We start from the raw sequence: 13,780 nt of genomic DNA, 5'->3' as shown, positions 1-13,780 counted from the left end.
AGGCGCTTCGAGTGTCGAGCATCATACCTGTTCGTATAAGTAGGAGAAATATTCTACTTTTATCAAGTTCAGTGGACTCTCGCGTCGTTAGACCATGGTATTAATTAACTCTGCGATTACTGTACGCACATGGGTGTGATATGTTCCAGGTATATATTTTGAGCATACGGTTCAAATAAGGTACATCGTTAAATTACAAATTAGAGGTTTAATAAATCTGCAATTTCAAGGACTGGGCAAGTGACTCGAGAGATAGCATTGTCGTTTTGTGAATTACTAGGTAAACTAAACAGCATTTGACCTTGCCTCTTCATATTCTTCAGTGGCGACAAAGAAGTGGCTTCCTTGATGTCTACCGGCTATAGCGGAGCGAGGCGGCAAGCCTCGGTCGGAAGCTCGTAATGCTGTAACTGGTCACGTGGACACAATATGCACTTTCATATTGAAAACGGACCATGGAATGCTGCAATAGGGATGATGAGATATCTTGTAGCTCATGGCCTCTCTGCAGAGCTTGAACAGGTCGCCTTTCCTTTCGACCAAACTGGAAGATGCTAGACTAGATCTACACCGTAATTGAAGTCGTAGAACTGCAAGATCAGCCCCATGAAATGGGCCAGTGTAGCTCAGTTCGATGTTTCCTATTGGCTAAATTGACTGATCATTTCCATGAGTTTCCTCAGGCTTCGCCCTTTTCAGGCCTAGTTCATAGCTGCTCGTCCACGGCCCGAAGCTCTCCGGGCTGTCCTCTTAAGGTTTTCCTTGCCGTTTCCCTTCCTCCAGATTCTTAAAGCCAAAAAAAACTCTTTCTCTCTCCATCCTCCATCTTATACCCCTACCCCTTCCTATCCATCTCTCTTTCCTCTCGATTGAATCGATTGGAGTGTGTCCCATAGTCATTCTAATTACTGTATTATTCTATTATTTGTCCTTTCTGCTCTTAATCCCGTCACAATGCTGTCATCCCGTCTCTCACGCGCGGTATGATTTAGCCCCTGTATAGCTGCAAACCACGATCTTGAAGCTGACTCTTTTCCAGCTGCCGCGCACTGCCCCCTTTGCTCGTGCTCCTGCTTTCAGACTTCCCAGCACAGCTGCCCGGAGATGGAACTCAACAGAGGAGAAGGTGAAGGGCCAGGTCATCGGTATTGACTTGGGTACCACCAACTCTGCTGTTGCTGTCATGGAGGGCAAGACCCCCAAGATCATTGAGAACGCTGAAGGTGAGTGGCGACAAGCTTATATTCCTTTTCACCAGTACTGAGCGATGGCTAATAATAAAAAGGTGCCCGCACAACACCCTCCGTTGTCGCTTTCGCCCAGGACGGCGAGCGTCTCGTCGGTATTGCCGCCAAGCGCCAGGCTGTTGTCAACCCTGAAAACACTCTGTTCGCCACCAAGCGTCTTATCGGTCGTAAGTTCACCGATGCTGAGGTCCAGCGTGATATCAAGGAGGTCCCCTACAAGATCGTCCAGCACACCAATGGTGATGCCTGGGTTGAGGCTCGCGGAGAGAAGTACTCTCCTGCCCAGATCGGTGGTTTCGTTCTGGGCAAGATGAAGGAGACCGCTGAGAACTACCTCAGCAAGCCCGTCAAGAATGCTGTTGTTACTGTCCCTGCCTACTTCAACGACTCCCAGCGTCAGGCCACCAAGGACGCCGGTCAGATCGCCGGTCTCAACGTCCTCCGTGTCGTTAACGAACCCACCGCCGCTGCCCTTGCTTACGGTCTTGAGAAGGAGGCTGACCGCGTTGTCGCCGTCTACGATCTTGGTGGTGGTACCTTCGATATCTCCGTTCTCGAAATTCAGAAGGGTGTTTTCGAGGTTAAGTCCACGAACGGTGACACCCACCTTGGTGGTGAGGACTTCGATATCAGCCTTGTGCGCCACATTGTTCAGCAGTTCAAGAAGGAGTCTGGCCTCGACCTTTCCAACGACCGCATGGCTATCCAGCGTATTCGTGAGGCTGCTGAGAAGGCCAAGATTGAGCTGTCTTCTTCTCTCCAGACTGAGATCAACCTTCCTTTCATCACTGCTGATGCCAGCGGTGCTAAGCACATCAACCTCAAGATGACCCGTGCTCAGCTCGAGTCTCTTGTTGAGCCTCTCATCAGCCGCACTGTTGACCCCGTGCGCAAGGCCCTTAAGGACGCCAACCTCCAGTCCAGCGAGGTTCAGGACATCATCCTCGTCGGTGGTATGACCCGTATGCCCAAGGTCACTGAGTCTGTTAAGTCTCTGTTCGGTCGTGAGCCCGCTAAGTCCGTCAACCCCGATGAGGCTGTTGCCATTGGTGCTGCGATCCAGGGTGCTGTCCTTGCCGGTGAGGTTACTGACGTTCTTCTCCTCGACGTCACCCCTCTGTCTCTCGGTATTGAGACTCTCGGTGGTGTCTTCACTCGTCTGATCAACCGCAACACTACCATCCCTACCAAGAAGTCGCAGACCTTCTCTACTGCTGCTGACTTCCAGACTGCCGTCGAGATCAAGGTCTTCCAGGGTGAGCGTGAGCTTGTCAAGGACAACAAGCTCCTTGGAAACTTCCAGCTTGTTGGCATTCCTCCTGCCCACCGTGGTGTCCCTCAGATCGAGGTCACCTTCGACATTGACGCTGACTCCATTGTCCACGTCCACGCGAAGGACAAGTCCACCAACAAGGACCAGTCCATCACCATTGCCTCTGGCTCCGGTCTCTCCGACGCCGAGATCCAGTCCATGGTTGAGGATGCTGAGAAGTATGGTGCTCAGGACAAGGAGCGCAAGGCGGCCATTGAGGCTGCCAACCGTGCCGACAGCGTCCTGAACGACACTGAGAAGGCTCTCAAGGAATTCGAGGACCGTCTTGACAAGGCTGAGGCTGAGCAGATCCGTGAGAAGATCAACACCCTCCGTGAATTCGTTGCCAAGAACCAGTCTGGTGAAGTCGCTGCTACCGCTGAGGAGCTCAAGCAGAAGACCGATGAGCTCCAGACTGCCAGCTTGACCCTCTTCGACAAGATGCACAAGGCCCAGTCTGAGCAGCAGCAGCAGCCCAACCAGGGCGAGACCGGCCAGGGTGAGAACAAGCCCTAAATGTACCATCATGATTGACAGTCATGCGCAACTGCATGGTTTGTCATTGTATTTTCTACCATTTCCCTACTGTTTTTTTTTAGATATGATCTCCTTTTATTTCCGCATTTTGTGTATACATACTGATAGGGTTGTTTGATGTGCCCTCGTCTCGGTGTACGGGTGTTTGATCGTCTTTACTCTTTTTCCCGCCTGGCTTCATACCCTTTGATCGGGCAAGCATACTGATTTATTCGGGGAGCAACCATTGGATGGGACAGCGGGTTTGCCTACAATTTGTAACTTAATGACATTACGGCTTTGGGACCACAAAAGCAAGCATGATGTGGTGGGCTTGGAGCATGTGAGATAATAGAATAGGAAATTCTCCTCTCGATTTAACAAAACTTGGATTTCGCTGTAATCGTAGCCGTAGTTTTGAGGCCCAGACAAGGCAAGGTAGCCAGTAATGCGCTTTGGAGCAGAAATCCAGCAGAGATGGATGCTCGAGTCTCGGCGCCTCAACGCCTCACCATGCTGGCCACAATATCTGGTTCATGCCTGACAAGTCGGATCCCTACCGTACCTCAATTTCAACCGGAGCTTGCGCGGTCAGTTAGCTCCATCAGCCGCTCTGGATACTTCTAGGCTCTACTATGTTGTTGTGCTGGTCTGCCAGCTGTCCAAATCAACCCAACATCCACAGATCCAAGTGGGCTTGTACCCAACAATTCTTGTTTGGGCTCTGGGGATAGTTTAGTGCAAATCCCGATAGTCCACTCCTGTTCGATCCTGAAGCATTTCCCGTTAGAATGTGCACCACGACCTATGAGATGGCCCGCGACTCTGGGAAACTGCCCGGGTAAAACTCACAGGGTGAGGTGCAGTCAGTGCATGGATGGGTCCTACGTTACTCAGTGGGCGGAAGAGAGGCAGTTGAGAATTGAATGCGATACTTTGAGGTTTTGGACTTGTCATTCTCATGGAATTTGTTGGATTGAACCCAAGACATGACGCAATTTTGCGAAATAAGGACCTTACCGCCCACTGAGGTCAGGTGGCCGTCGACGGCCATTGGCTCATCAATCTTCGAACCTGGATAGACAGGTACTTTGCAGAAAAGTATAGCAGCGTCGTAATACGCCCGCAAACAATAGTATGCGAGCAATATTGATGTTATTCTGGCTGCCAATCCTAGGGTACTTCCGGCTCTACTCTAGAGTACTCTTATCGGCAGCGTACAGCCGTGGCCCTTCTCCACTGGGAGAGGTGCAGAGACAATGCAGCCCAGGAGCAAATCATGATTGTACACAAATGCACAATTATGAGCCCAAACACCGAGCTCCAAACCTAGACCACAAGCCAAGCGCAGAATGACGACGAGAAGGCGTCGGGACCGCCTCATCATATCTGAAGTTGGAGAAACAATGTAACGGAATGACCGTTGGGCAATCAGGATAAGTCCCTCGTGCCACACTACTGGTCCTGAGAATTAATTCGCTGATCAATCAATAGTAATAATAGTAATAATCAACTGACTCTGCTGACTCTGCCCTGGCTGAATTTGATTGTGTGGTGTTCCCCACCGGGATGATTTTTTGGTACACAATCATATTTAGTCTACCTGAGTGATACATACAAAGTACTAGTCTTCCAGACTTTGTGTCCCGTGTTTTGGATCTGTTTATCGTGATTTTGATTCATTTGGATTCTCGAAGGATCAATTTTGGACCTTGCTTCAGTCCGACTCTGTAAGACCCGGGCTGATTCTGAATTCTGCACTCCACATATGCATGACTCTGTTAGACTCTGTTAGATTCTGTTAGAGATTCGAACTAAGCCTAAGCCTAAGCCTAAGCCTCCCTGACCCAAGACGCAGACACACAATTGAAACCGCAGACCAGTTCTCCCTCTCATTTAAAGTGTTACACAATGCCAGTAGATCAGTTGCTTCCCATTGGCCGAATGCCACTAAACTAAAAATAAATAAGCCAGATTGTAGCAGAATCGCTAAAAGACCTGGCTCGACACGCTTGTTGATCTGCCTATGAGCGATGTTCTGGTTGGCTTGTTTGCTCTCAGACACCAACCCATTCTTCACTGGATGATGGATCTTTTACGGTTTTTATTGACACTCAGGTATCTTTGACTAGACCAAGGGGTGACTTTGGCCCAGCTGATTCTAGGTACATTGTTGAGATGACTGTGTTTGTCACTAGTGCGGCAGGAGTGGGTTTCCGATCCATCAAGCGCCCCTATTAGAGCCAGTAGACCACACAATTCGTCTGGCAATAACAGGGTCAGAATTCAAGTGGGGAAGAATGGAAAAGTCAACAATTGTCAGTCCCAGTATCGAGCAGAGATTAATATTCAGTCGCACCGTCACGGGCACAGTGTTGATGATCCTTATCATTCAAAATTTGAGGTCCTGTGTCAGTGTAGCCTGCAGGACCGCAGGTGTTAAAGAATAGAATGGTGCATAAGGAACGGTGTAGATAGCATGGATATTATGGATATTGACAATTATTACTACATCTGATACCGGCCCTCACTAGTGCAGCTTCCAGTGCCGATTCTGTCCATTTGATTCCATGGCTTGTTTGACCGCAGAATCCCACTGGCCTGCTAGCTGTGCTAGTCCAAGATCCTCTCAACTCGAGACTTCCTTGGCAAAGGGTCTCTTTTTCGTGACTATTTCTCTGCCTTTTCCCTCTGCTTCTGCTTGCGTTCCTCTCCTCGATCCATACAGCTGCCGTCCAGTAGGATCCAACCCGCATCAATAAATCCCCTTGCGTGGCCACTGACCATTGCAAGAGAAGACCCGGGATTGGAAATCCTCCTAGTCTTCTCTTAAGCGCAACGAAAGAAAAAAAAACGTTAAACGGGCAAAGTGCAGCGCGCTAGTCTCTTTGTTTTTCTCTTCCTGGTCTGAGAGTGACAGCCGAGAAGCCAAGCGACATCTTCAATACTTTTACTCGCTTCATGTAAGTACATCCAATTCATCTAATTCATCCAGCTTGCCACCAAGTTTCCCCTCCTGGTTCCCTCTTGGGTTATCAGCTTCCCACACTGTCTTATCCCGCTCGACCTGTCAAGTCTTGATCCCCCGGGCTGTCCCTCTCCGCTTTCTTTTGTTCATCTCCCCCAGTTCACTGCTCTCTTCAGCTACAAGTTTCCTCTATCTGCAGTTGTATATCTTCTATACTGATTATTAGAACCAATTCAACGCAGTCCACTAACCTCGTGCTGCACCCTAGTCGCCCTCGCCATGACCGTTGCTGCACCTCCAGTGCCTCCAGTGCATGAGAATGGCATGAACGGCAGCGTCTCTAGCCACCATGTCAACATGAGTCTGCCGCGGTTTCACCCCATTGCCATGAACCCTGGCCAGCCAGGGCCCACGGAGGCCATGATGCATGGCCATCAGCCCTATCGTCATTTCCCACCACCGCCGATGCAAGAGCAAGCCCCGTCAATGCCTTCCGGCCCTCCAGGGCCCCCGACGCCGAACCTAGCTAGTATAGATCACATCGAGGCTCGCCTGAGGCAACTGGAACATGAGGAAGCCGCTCGGATGGCAGCCCGTAGCCACTTACTTGCTATTCGAAAGCGAGAGGATGAAGAATTCCGTAGGATGACCGAGAGCGCCGAGGTAGAGGAAGAGGTATGGTAAACGCGAATCTTCGACTTAAAGAGCCCATTCTGACCCGCGATCTATTTTTATAGGAACTGCGTAGGCAACGGAAACGACTGAAGCGGGAATCCATGGGCCTTTATAATTCAAGCGTTGAATCTCCTCCCCTCCGTCCCACGCCGCCGCGCCGTTTGTCAGAGACAAATGCGGCCACCACACTCGCCTTTCTCCAGCAACAGAAACCCCAAGAACCCCGAAATATCGCTCCTCCCCCACCGCCGCAAGCACATATTCCTCAACCACCTCATCCGCAACATATGCACCACGATTCCACGGGCAACGGTTCGATTCGACGGAAGCAGAAATACACTATCAAGAACGTGGAAGCCTGGGGCGAGCGCCACGGACGACCGGCAGCACATGACCCCACTGGACGGGCTCTCTGGAAGCGTCCTTCAGACGGCAGCCTGGTTTACCTCACATGCCCGGTGGCCGGCTGCGGCAAGGCCGACTTCGTAACGCTCCATGGCTTTATGTGCCATCTCACCAAGAAGCACAAAGATCGTAGCCTAGGCAGCCAGTCCCGGGCTCTCGAGGTCTGCGGCGTTGTTTACGACCCCGCCGCTCCCCTTCCACCTGTTTCCGCGCGCCACCGCGCCTCAACAGAGGAAAGCCGAGTCGACTCTGCGCCAACGGATCCGGAGGTGTATCCTCAGGACAACGAGTACTATACCGGATCGGACGATGAGAGCCCCGGCCACTCGGTAGTCAAGACCGAGGCCACAGACAGACCGCTTCCTCCCCCCGGAGCTCTCCTCACGCCGGCCGAGGAACAACCGCCGGTAGCGGCACCCGCACCCCCCAAGACGAACAGCTCCACGCGGCAGTCGATTTCTTCCATCATTGACCGTGAGCCTGAAACGGGACCTGCCCTCCGGGAACACGATCACTCCCCCTTCCCTCCCCTCTACAACACCATCTCGAAAATGGAGCCCACGACGCCGGAAGAAGCAGAGCTAAAAGCGCGAGAGCTGAAGCTCAAAGGCGAGCTGGGCGAAAATAAGGAAAACACAGAGGCGAAATGAACACGGTTCAAGTTTGATCTTGCTACACCCACATACGGCACTATCTATACATACATACGTGAAACACCTGTTTGTCTAACTTGACGGTTGCATTGCGTTGCGTTGCATTGTTGTCGACTTTGCATTATCTTGCTGGGCTGAGTTGAACGGAGCGTGAGCATGCTGGGCTTCTGTGTCGATAGTACATACCCTATTGTTACGGTATACCAGGTGGATCTCCTAAGTAGCTTCCATCTTTAATAAATAATGTTTATAGACGCCCATTCCGTTCCATGCTGTAACTGAGCGATGCTCTGCTGTCCGAAAGATAATGCATCATATACTTGATGAATTACGGGTATCTTAATCTTTTAAAACAAGCCCATGCACCAAATACCCACTACCCACGCCCAAACTCTCCCCGAGGACATCGTCATTAAGTCTGTAAACCCTGAAATACCGCATCGTCTCCCGCAGCCACGCCTCAAACACATCAGGTGAACGCTGCTGCTGTGCGACGACGCATACCGTTGGCTTCCGCGCAGTCCCAATCCCCGTGGACGTTGACGGAGAAGGTCTTAGCCGCGCAATCTCGGCACACGTGCGCACATACGGGGCAATCAGTGCTTCGTTATAGATACAGTCGCAGGAGAGTAGGAGGTCAAAGCCAGGATCGTCCGTTTCCTCCTGTTGTCCTCCCTCCCGGACAACCTGCGCCTTCAGTGTCTCTGGGTGATCGGTCTCCCAATCCAGGGCCGTGAACGTGATGTTCGAATGCGAGTGGGCGGTATCGCCCTGAATTGACGATGACGCTGAAGCCTTCTGTCCTCTCTTCCCCTTCCTACCTTGATTCGATGAAGCCTGGGTCCGTTGAGGTTTTGGAGGATTACTCTGCAAATTCTGCCGGAAGAGCCGATGAACATATTCCTGGTCGGTGGCGATATAATGCCCATCCCCGTTGCTTTCAGGTTCAAGGAGAGGCGAGAGCGCAAGCGCTGTAAGGGCGGATATCCCGCATCCCAACTCGACAATTGTCGAAGCGGACGTGAGGACGTTGTCTGTCCAGAACGGATTGGTTGTGTTCGAGACCCAGGAGGCGAAAAGGGGCGTGATTTTCCATAACACTGGCACAATTCATGAGCATCGTCATATACGTAAAAGCGCCCAAGGTTGGACGGGCACATACCTGCACCGGTTGTCCCGCCAGCACGAGACGACGAGAGTAATGTGGGCGATTGGTGGACAGTGTACTCGCGCTCGTGGACGGTGATCTGGACGGTTGACGCCTTCGAGTCAACGAAGCCGAGGTTTGAGGAGGGGATGTCTTGGGAGAAGAGGAGAAAGGATTCTAGAGTTCCATTTATTGATCAACTACCGTTTTTGGGAATAGTGCTACAGAGCCCAGGTCGACTGTGACGTACCCTCGTCGGCGTCTTCGACCTCTTGGCCAATGGTGGATAGGAAGCTGATTAGGTCACCCATTTTGTTGACTACGTCGAGCTCGGCGAATAGCCCTGTAACCACTTCAGCTACTAGTGAACGATGACGGCTATGAGCTCTCTTGCGACATAGATTAGGTCAAAGTGAAACTTTTTCCTCCCAGGGTTGAAAAAGCGAGATTCTGTGATTGGCTTGTTCTAGTGTGGGGAAGATGGAAGCTCGTTTATCACGTGACCCTACGAACGGACAGCATCGCGTCGCCATCTGGCACCGGGTGTTGTGGCAGCAGGCTTAACGGGGTCAGATTATAAGAGAGTTCTGAAAACCAAAAAAAGTGCATCGGCGTTCATTAGAATTTATTCCGTGTTCTGGCGATAAGAGGCGCCATCAAAGTCATTTCAATTTCTGACAGAGCTCCGACGATCATCCGCCTAGCACGGTTCGAGACGGCGTTGGGGCTAAAATCCCAACAGAAGCCTGGTGCAAATGAGATGCGCTCAGGGACCTGAATACGAGCGAGAATCAGAAGCTCAAGACCGGGGTATGTGTCTGAGTGTACCGCGGCACCTGGCATCTCAATTTAAATGACAGAGTTTCTGGGCTTTCTGGGCGGTGCCGTGGTGTAGCCAGAGACATGCATTCATTGTCCTGTGCCTGCTGTGTCTGTGCTCTGTACGCTGTTGGACACAGTTCGAACAAGACCAAAACACTGAGTAGCGAGACAATATGAATGGCAGTACAGGATGAATAGCGGAAGCTGGCTATTGTGTATTGAAATGAAATTAGCGCTTGTACCTCTGGTTGCATAGCACCGAATCAAATAATCGAACCGTAATTGAACCGACAGCTTTCCAAGGAAGGAGCCCGTTGCAACTTACCGGAAGCACTTTGGTGCGGCTATGCAAAGCGACCGGAGTGACTTCATTGCCCGCGGCCAGTCCAGCCACCTCTGACCTTTTACCTCTCACCTCTCCCCACGAGACACGGCTTCATTAAACCTTCCTTAGGCCTACGTGCTAGTTCCTTAGCCGTTCCTTTCCCCGCGGCTCTCCTTAAGAACCGTCTGCGTCCGTCTCCCCGCATTTCCTCAACTCTCCCCGTCGCAGCTTCCGTCAGTTTCTGCTCCTGAACCTGGGAACGCCATAGCTGAGCTGCCACCTGTACGTTACGCAAGTGTTATTTTGATTTCTCGCCAACTCTGACCGTTTTTTTGAAACCCGCTTCAGAATCTAATCTTTTTCGTTGTCTTTTTCCCCGGCTGGAAACTGCAAAATGACGAAAGACGGCAGCGTAGTCTACCCGCGCATGAGCAAAAAGGGTCCCTTCACCGTGGAAGCCCCTGGTGTTGAGCCCGTCCCCGGAGAGACCGTACCGCGGCGCCACCCCAGGGCTAAGGATGGCCTCCTTTTAAGACCTGCCGAGGACCTGGCGACCACCTATGACGCCTTCCGCTGGGCGGCGCGCAGCTATGGCAACGCCAAAGCTGTTGCCAGCCGTCGGCTCATCAAGACCCACATCGAGACCAAGAAGGTCAAGAAGGTTATTGATGGAGTCGAGCAGGAGGTTGACAAGCAGTGGACGTACTTTGAGAAGGGGCCCTACTCTTACAAAAGTTTTATCGAGTATGAGACGCTGGCGCTCGAGCTCGGTAAGGGGTTGCGAAAAATTGGTCTGAACAAGGGCGATAAGGTTCACCTCTATGGCGCAACGAGGTATGTGTAATTGTTGTGGAGCTTGGCGTGAAAGCTGACGTTGGGTTTTGCAGCGCAAACTGGCTGGCGATGTCTCACGGTTCGTATTCGAGATTCCCCAACTTCAGTAAAGGTAAAACGTACCGCGCAGGTCTGACTGGTTGCTAAATAGGTTCCGCATCCCAGTCCCTGACTGTCGTTACCGCGTACGATACCCTTGGCGAGGAGGGATTGGCGCATTCTATTGTGCAGACCGAAAGCGATGCTATTTTCCTGGATCCCACCCTCATCAAATCTCTCACGAATGTTTTGGACCGAGCGAAATCTATCAAACATGTTATTTGGAATTCCGACGAGGAACTCAAACAGGAGGATATGGACCGGTTGAAGACCGAGTTCAGCCATCTCAACATTTTGAGCTTCGAGGACTTGCGGAAGCTGGGAGAGGAAAATCATTACGACCCCGTGCCCCCGGCTCCGGAAGACCTGTGCTGCATTATGTACACATCTGGCTCTACTGGCCCGCCAAAGGGCGTTCCACTCACTCACGCGAATGTCGTTGCTGCGAGTACGTCACCCAATCAGATGATGAGAATGCGCGAGCTAATATGAATAGTGGCGGGCGTTGACGCTATCATCGGACCGTACGTCGGCCCATCGGACGCGTTGCTCACGTATCTCCCCCAGTCGCATATTCTTGAATTCATGTTTGAGAACCTGTGTCTCTTCTGGGGCGGTACCATGGGTTACGGAAACCCACGCACGCTTTCCGATGCTTCCATGCGTAACTGCAAGGGTGATATCCGCGAGTTCCGACCTACCATCCTTGTGGGTGTTCCCGCAGTTTGGGAGTCTGTAAAGAAGGGTGTTCTGAATAACCTGAACAAGAACAGCGCTCTTGTGAAGGGCCTGTTCTGGGGCGCTTTGTCTGCCAAGAACTTCCTGATGTCCACTGGTTTCCCCGGCGCAAGCATGGGTGCCTGGTTTCTCGATAATGTGATCTTCCGCAAATTGAAGGATGCAACCGGTGGCCGTCTGCGTGTCGTCATGAACGGTGGTGGTCCTGTGTCCAAGGAGACGCAGAAGTTCCTGTCCATGGCCATCGCTCCTATGATTAGCGGCTATGGTCTGACTGAGACTTCGGCCATGGGCGCCTTGAATGACCCTGGAGCGTGGAACCCGAATGCTCTTGGTGAAATCCCCGCCTGCATTGAAGTCAAACTGGTTGACTTCGCGGATGCCGGGTACTTCACAAAGAACAATCCTCCTCAGGGAGAGATCTGGATCCGGGGAGGCAGTGTGTCAACACACTATTTCAAGAATGAGGAGGAGACCAAGGCAGCATATGCCGAGGGAGGATGGTTCATGACCGGTGATATCGGTGAATTTGACAAGAATGGCCACCTCAAAATCATCGACCGCAAGAAAAACCTTGTGAAAACGCAAAATGGCGAGTACATTGCTCTCGAGAAGCTCGAGTCCGTCTACCGATCTTCTCCTATCGTTGGCAACATCTGCGTCTACGCAGCCGAAGACCAGGACAAGCCTATTGCCATCATTGTTCCAGTGGAAATTGCTTTGAAGAAGATTGCGAGCGAGAACGGTATTGAGGGTGACTCTGTAGAAACCCTCGTGCACAACGAGAAGCTCAAGTCTATTGTCCTCAAGCAGCTCCAGACTGCCGGTCGTGCTAGCGGCCTCAAGGGCATTGAGATTATCAACGGTGTTGTCCTTTCTGATGAGGAGTGGACTCCTCAGAACGTACGTCTTTTCTTCTCTCGCTTTGTTTCAGGACGTAACTAACATCCAACAGGGCTTCATGACCGCCGCTCAAAAGCTCCAACGCAAGAAGATTATCAACAGGTACCACAAGGACATTGACCGTGCTTATGGAAAGAAATAATTGTGGCGATTCTTTCCGTTGAATATACCCTCGATTTGCCTATCATGCCAGCAAGCGAAACAGTGAGCGTGCGAGCATATGTTGATGTTGACGATTACTAACGTTGCCATGATGTGCCCACGCACGCCATGAACTGATCCCTGCTTACCGTCTTCGATATACCTCTTTGTCTATTTCTCCTATTAGTTACAATGTATGGTTCCAATTCTTATCCTCTTCTCGAGACTGTCCTGCTCTGTTTCCTGCGCTCTGTATGCTATGCCCCTGTACTGCTATGATTGTTATCTCAGTATCATGACTCCTGTCGCGCTGTCTCGGTATAAAACCTATGCCCAGTTCAGTCTTGTCCATTGGACATCAGATTAGGTACCTTCTTTACGCGGTACGCTAGGTTGTTTGGCTGATAGCATTGATATACATATCCTCTATACAACCCTTTTACATTTATGTAAGCTAGCCAGTCACATAGCATATACAGCGATCATAATAATCATAGGATGAGTCGGTAATGGGATGTTGTATCAAGCTCTAACAAGAAGGCGGAGGAGACCGGCACTATTGAGTACAACCAACGATTAAGGAACATCGACCTAAGCCGCTTTCACCTGGATTACGAAGTACGTTCAGGTTTATATTCCCCTACAAGGGCTGTTTTCTGGAACCTAGGACTACAAGATTTCTGGCGGACGCAGCCTGATTACACAATACAAGATGTCTCTCTGGAAGTCAGTATGCCCTGTTCAAGCTCCAGCTGACTCCCGCACTTTCCCCCAATTTCCGATTCGCCTCTCGCTCTTGCGTGTCTCAGTACGAACAAGCACTTTGCAAAAAAGAAATCTTGTATTGATTCGACTGACTGATTGAGCAACTTTATATACAGCTCCTACAAATCCCTCTCGCCCAAGACGCGCGCGATATTTGGTGTCGGAGTCATGGTGTGGGCGTCGATTGGGCTTTGGACATCCTCCCAAGTCGAGCAGGCGATGGGAATGGT

The 13,780-nt window shown here is 51.1% G+C and overlaps 5 protein-coding genes across 5 annotated transcripts, besides 1 other annotated feature; 3 read left to right on the top strand and 2 right to left on the bottom strand.

Moving 5' to 3' along the window:
* Positions 1-13,780: part of a sequence feature (contig 1.103 1882..69272(-1)) that runs on past both edges of the window.
* Positions 805-3,457, top strand: ANIA_06010 (Hsp70 family ATPase sgdE). The gene is made up of 3 exons (XM_658522.2): positions 805-981; positions 1,040-1,223; positions 1,286-3,457. Exons 1-3 carry the CDS (start codon positions 955-957, stop codon positions 3,073-3,075), a joined length of 2,001 nt encoding a protein of 666 aa, XP_663614.1. The 5' UTR covers positions 805-954; the 3' UTR covers positions 3,076-3,457.
* ANIA_06011 (uncharacterized protein) lies at positions 4,585-4,908 on the bottom strand (the record flags this gene model as incomplete). The annotated part of the gene is made up of 2 exons (XM_658523.2): positions 4,694-4,908; positions 4,585-4,612 (listed from the first exon to the last, which is right to left on the bottom strand). Exons 1-2 carry the CDS (start codon positions 4,756-4,758, stop codon positions 4,585-4,587), a joined length of 93 nt encoding a protein of 30 aa, XP_663615.1. The 5' UTR covers positions 4,759-4,908.
* ANIA_06012 (uncharacterized protein) lies at positions 5,826-7,773 on the top strand (the record flags this gene model as incomplete). Its single annotated transcript, XM_658524.2, has 3 exons — positions 5,826-6,038; positions 6,312-6,718; positions 6,781-7,773. The coding sequence occupies exons 2-3, from the start codon at positions 6,323-6,325 to the stop codon at positions 7,771-7,773; spliced, it is 1,389 nt and encodes a 462-aa protein (XP_663616.1). The 5' UTR covers positions 5,826-6,038; positions 6,312-6,322.
* On the bottom strand, positions 8,116-9,234 carry ANIA_06013 (S-adenosylmethionine-dependent RMK5p-like methyltransferase; the record flags this gene model as incomplete). Its single annotated transcript, XM_658525.1, has 3 exons — positions 8,116-8,876; positions 8,939-9,100; positions 9,174-9,234. 3 exons carry the CDS (start codon positions 9,232-9,234, stop codon positions 8,116-8,118), a joined length of 984 nt encoding a protein of 327 aa, XP_663617.1.
* On the top strand, positions 10,465-13,277 carry faa4 (long-chain fatty acid-CoA ligase FAA1; the record flags this gene model as incomplete). Its single annotated transcript, XM_050612215.1, has 5 exons — positions 10,465-10,904; positions 10,958-10,983; positions 11,056-11,451; positions 11,500-12,644; positions 12,697-13,277. The coding sequence occupies 5 exons, from the start codon at positions 10,465-10,467 to the stop codon at positions 12,784-12,786; spliced, it is 2,097 nt and encodes a 698-aa protein (XP_050467026.1). The 3' UTR covers positions 12,787-13,277.

This window comes from Aspergillus nidulans, chromosome I, assembly GCF_000011425.1.
Source record: "Aspergillus nidulans FGSC A4 chromosome I".
Lineage (NCBI taxonomy): Eukaryota > Fungi > Ascomycota > Eurotiomycetes > Eurotiales > Aspergillaceae > Aspergillus > Aspergillus nidulans.
The sequence above is the reverse complement of the archived record's forward strand: the minus strand, read 5'-3'. Positions and strand labels throughout refer to the sequence as shown.

Bases quoted from the DNA above. Each gene is read 5' to 3' on its own strand.
- ANIA_06010 (XM_658522.2), top strand. From the start codon at position 955: ATGCTGTCATCCCGTCTCTCACGCGCG. The intron at 982-1,039 runs GTATGATTTAGC...ACTCTTTTCCAG, and splicing joins CATCCCGTCTCTCACGCGCG to CTGCCGCGCACTGCCCCCTT. The intron at 1,224-1,285 runs GTGAGTGGCGAC...AATAATAAAAAG, and splicing joins GATCATTGAGAACGCTGAAG to GTGCCCGCACAACACCCTCC.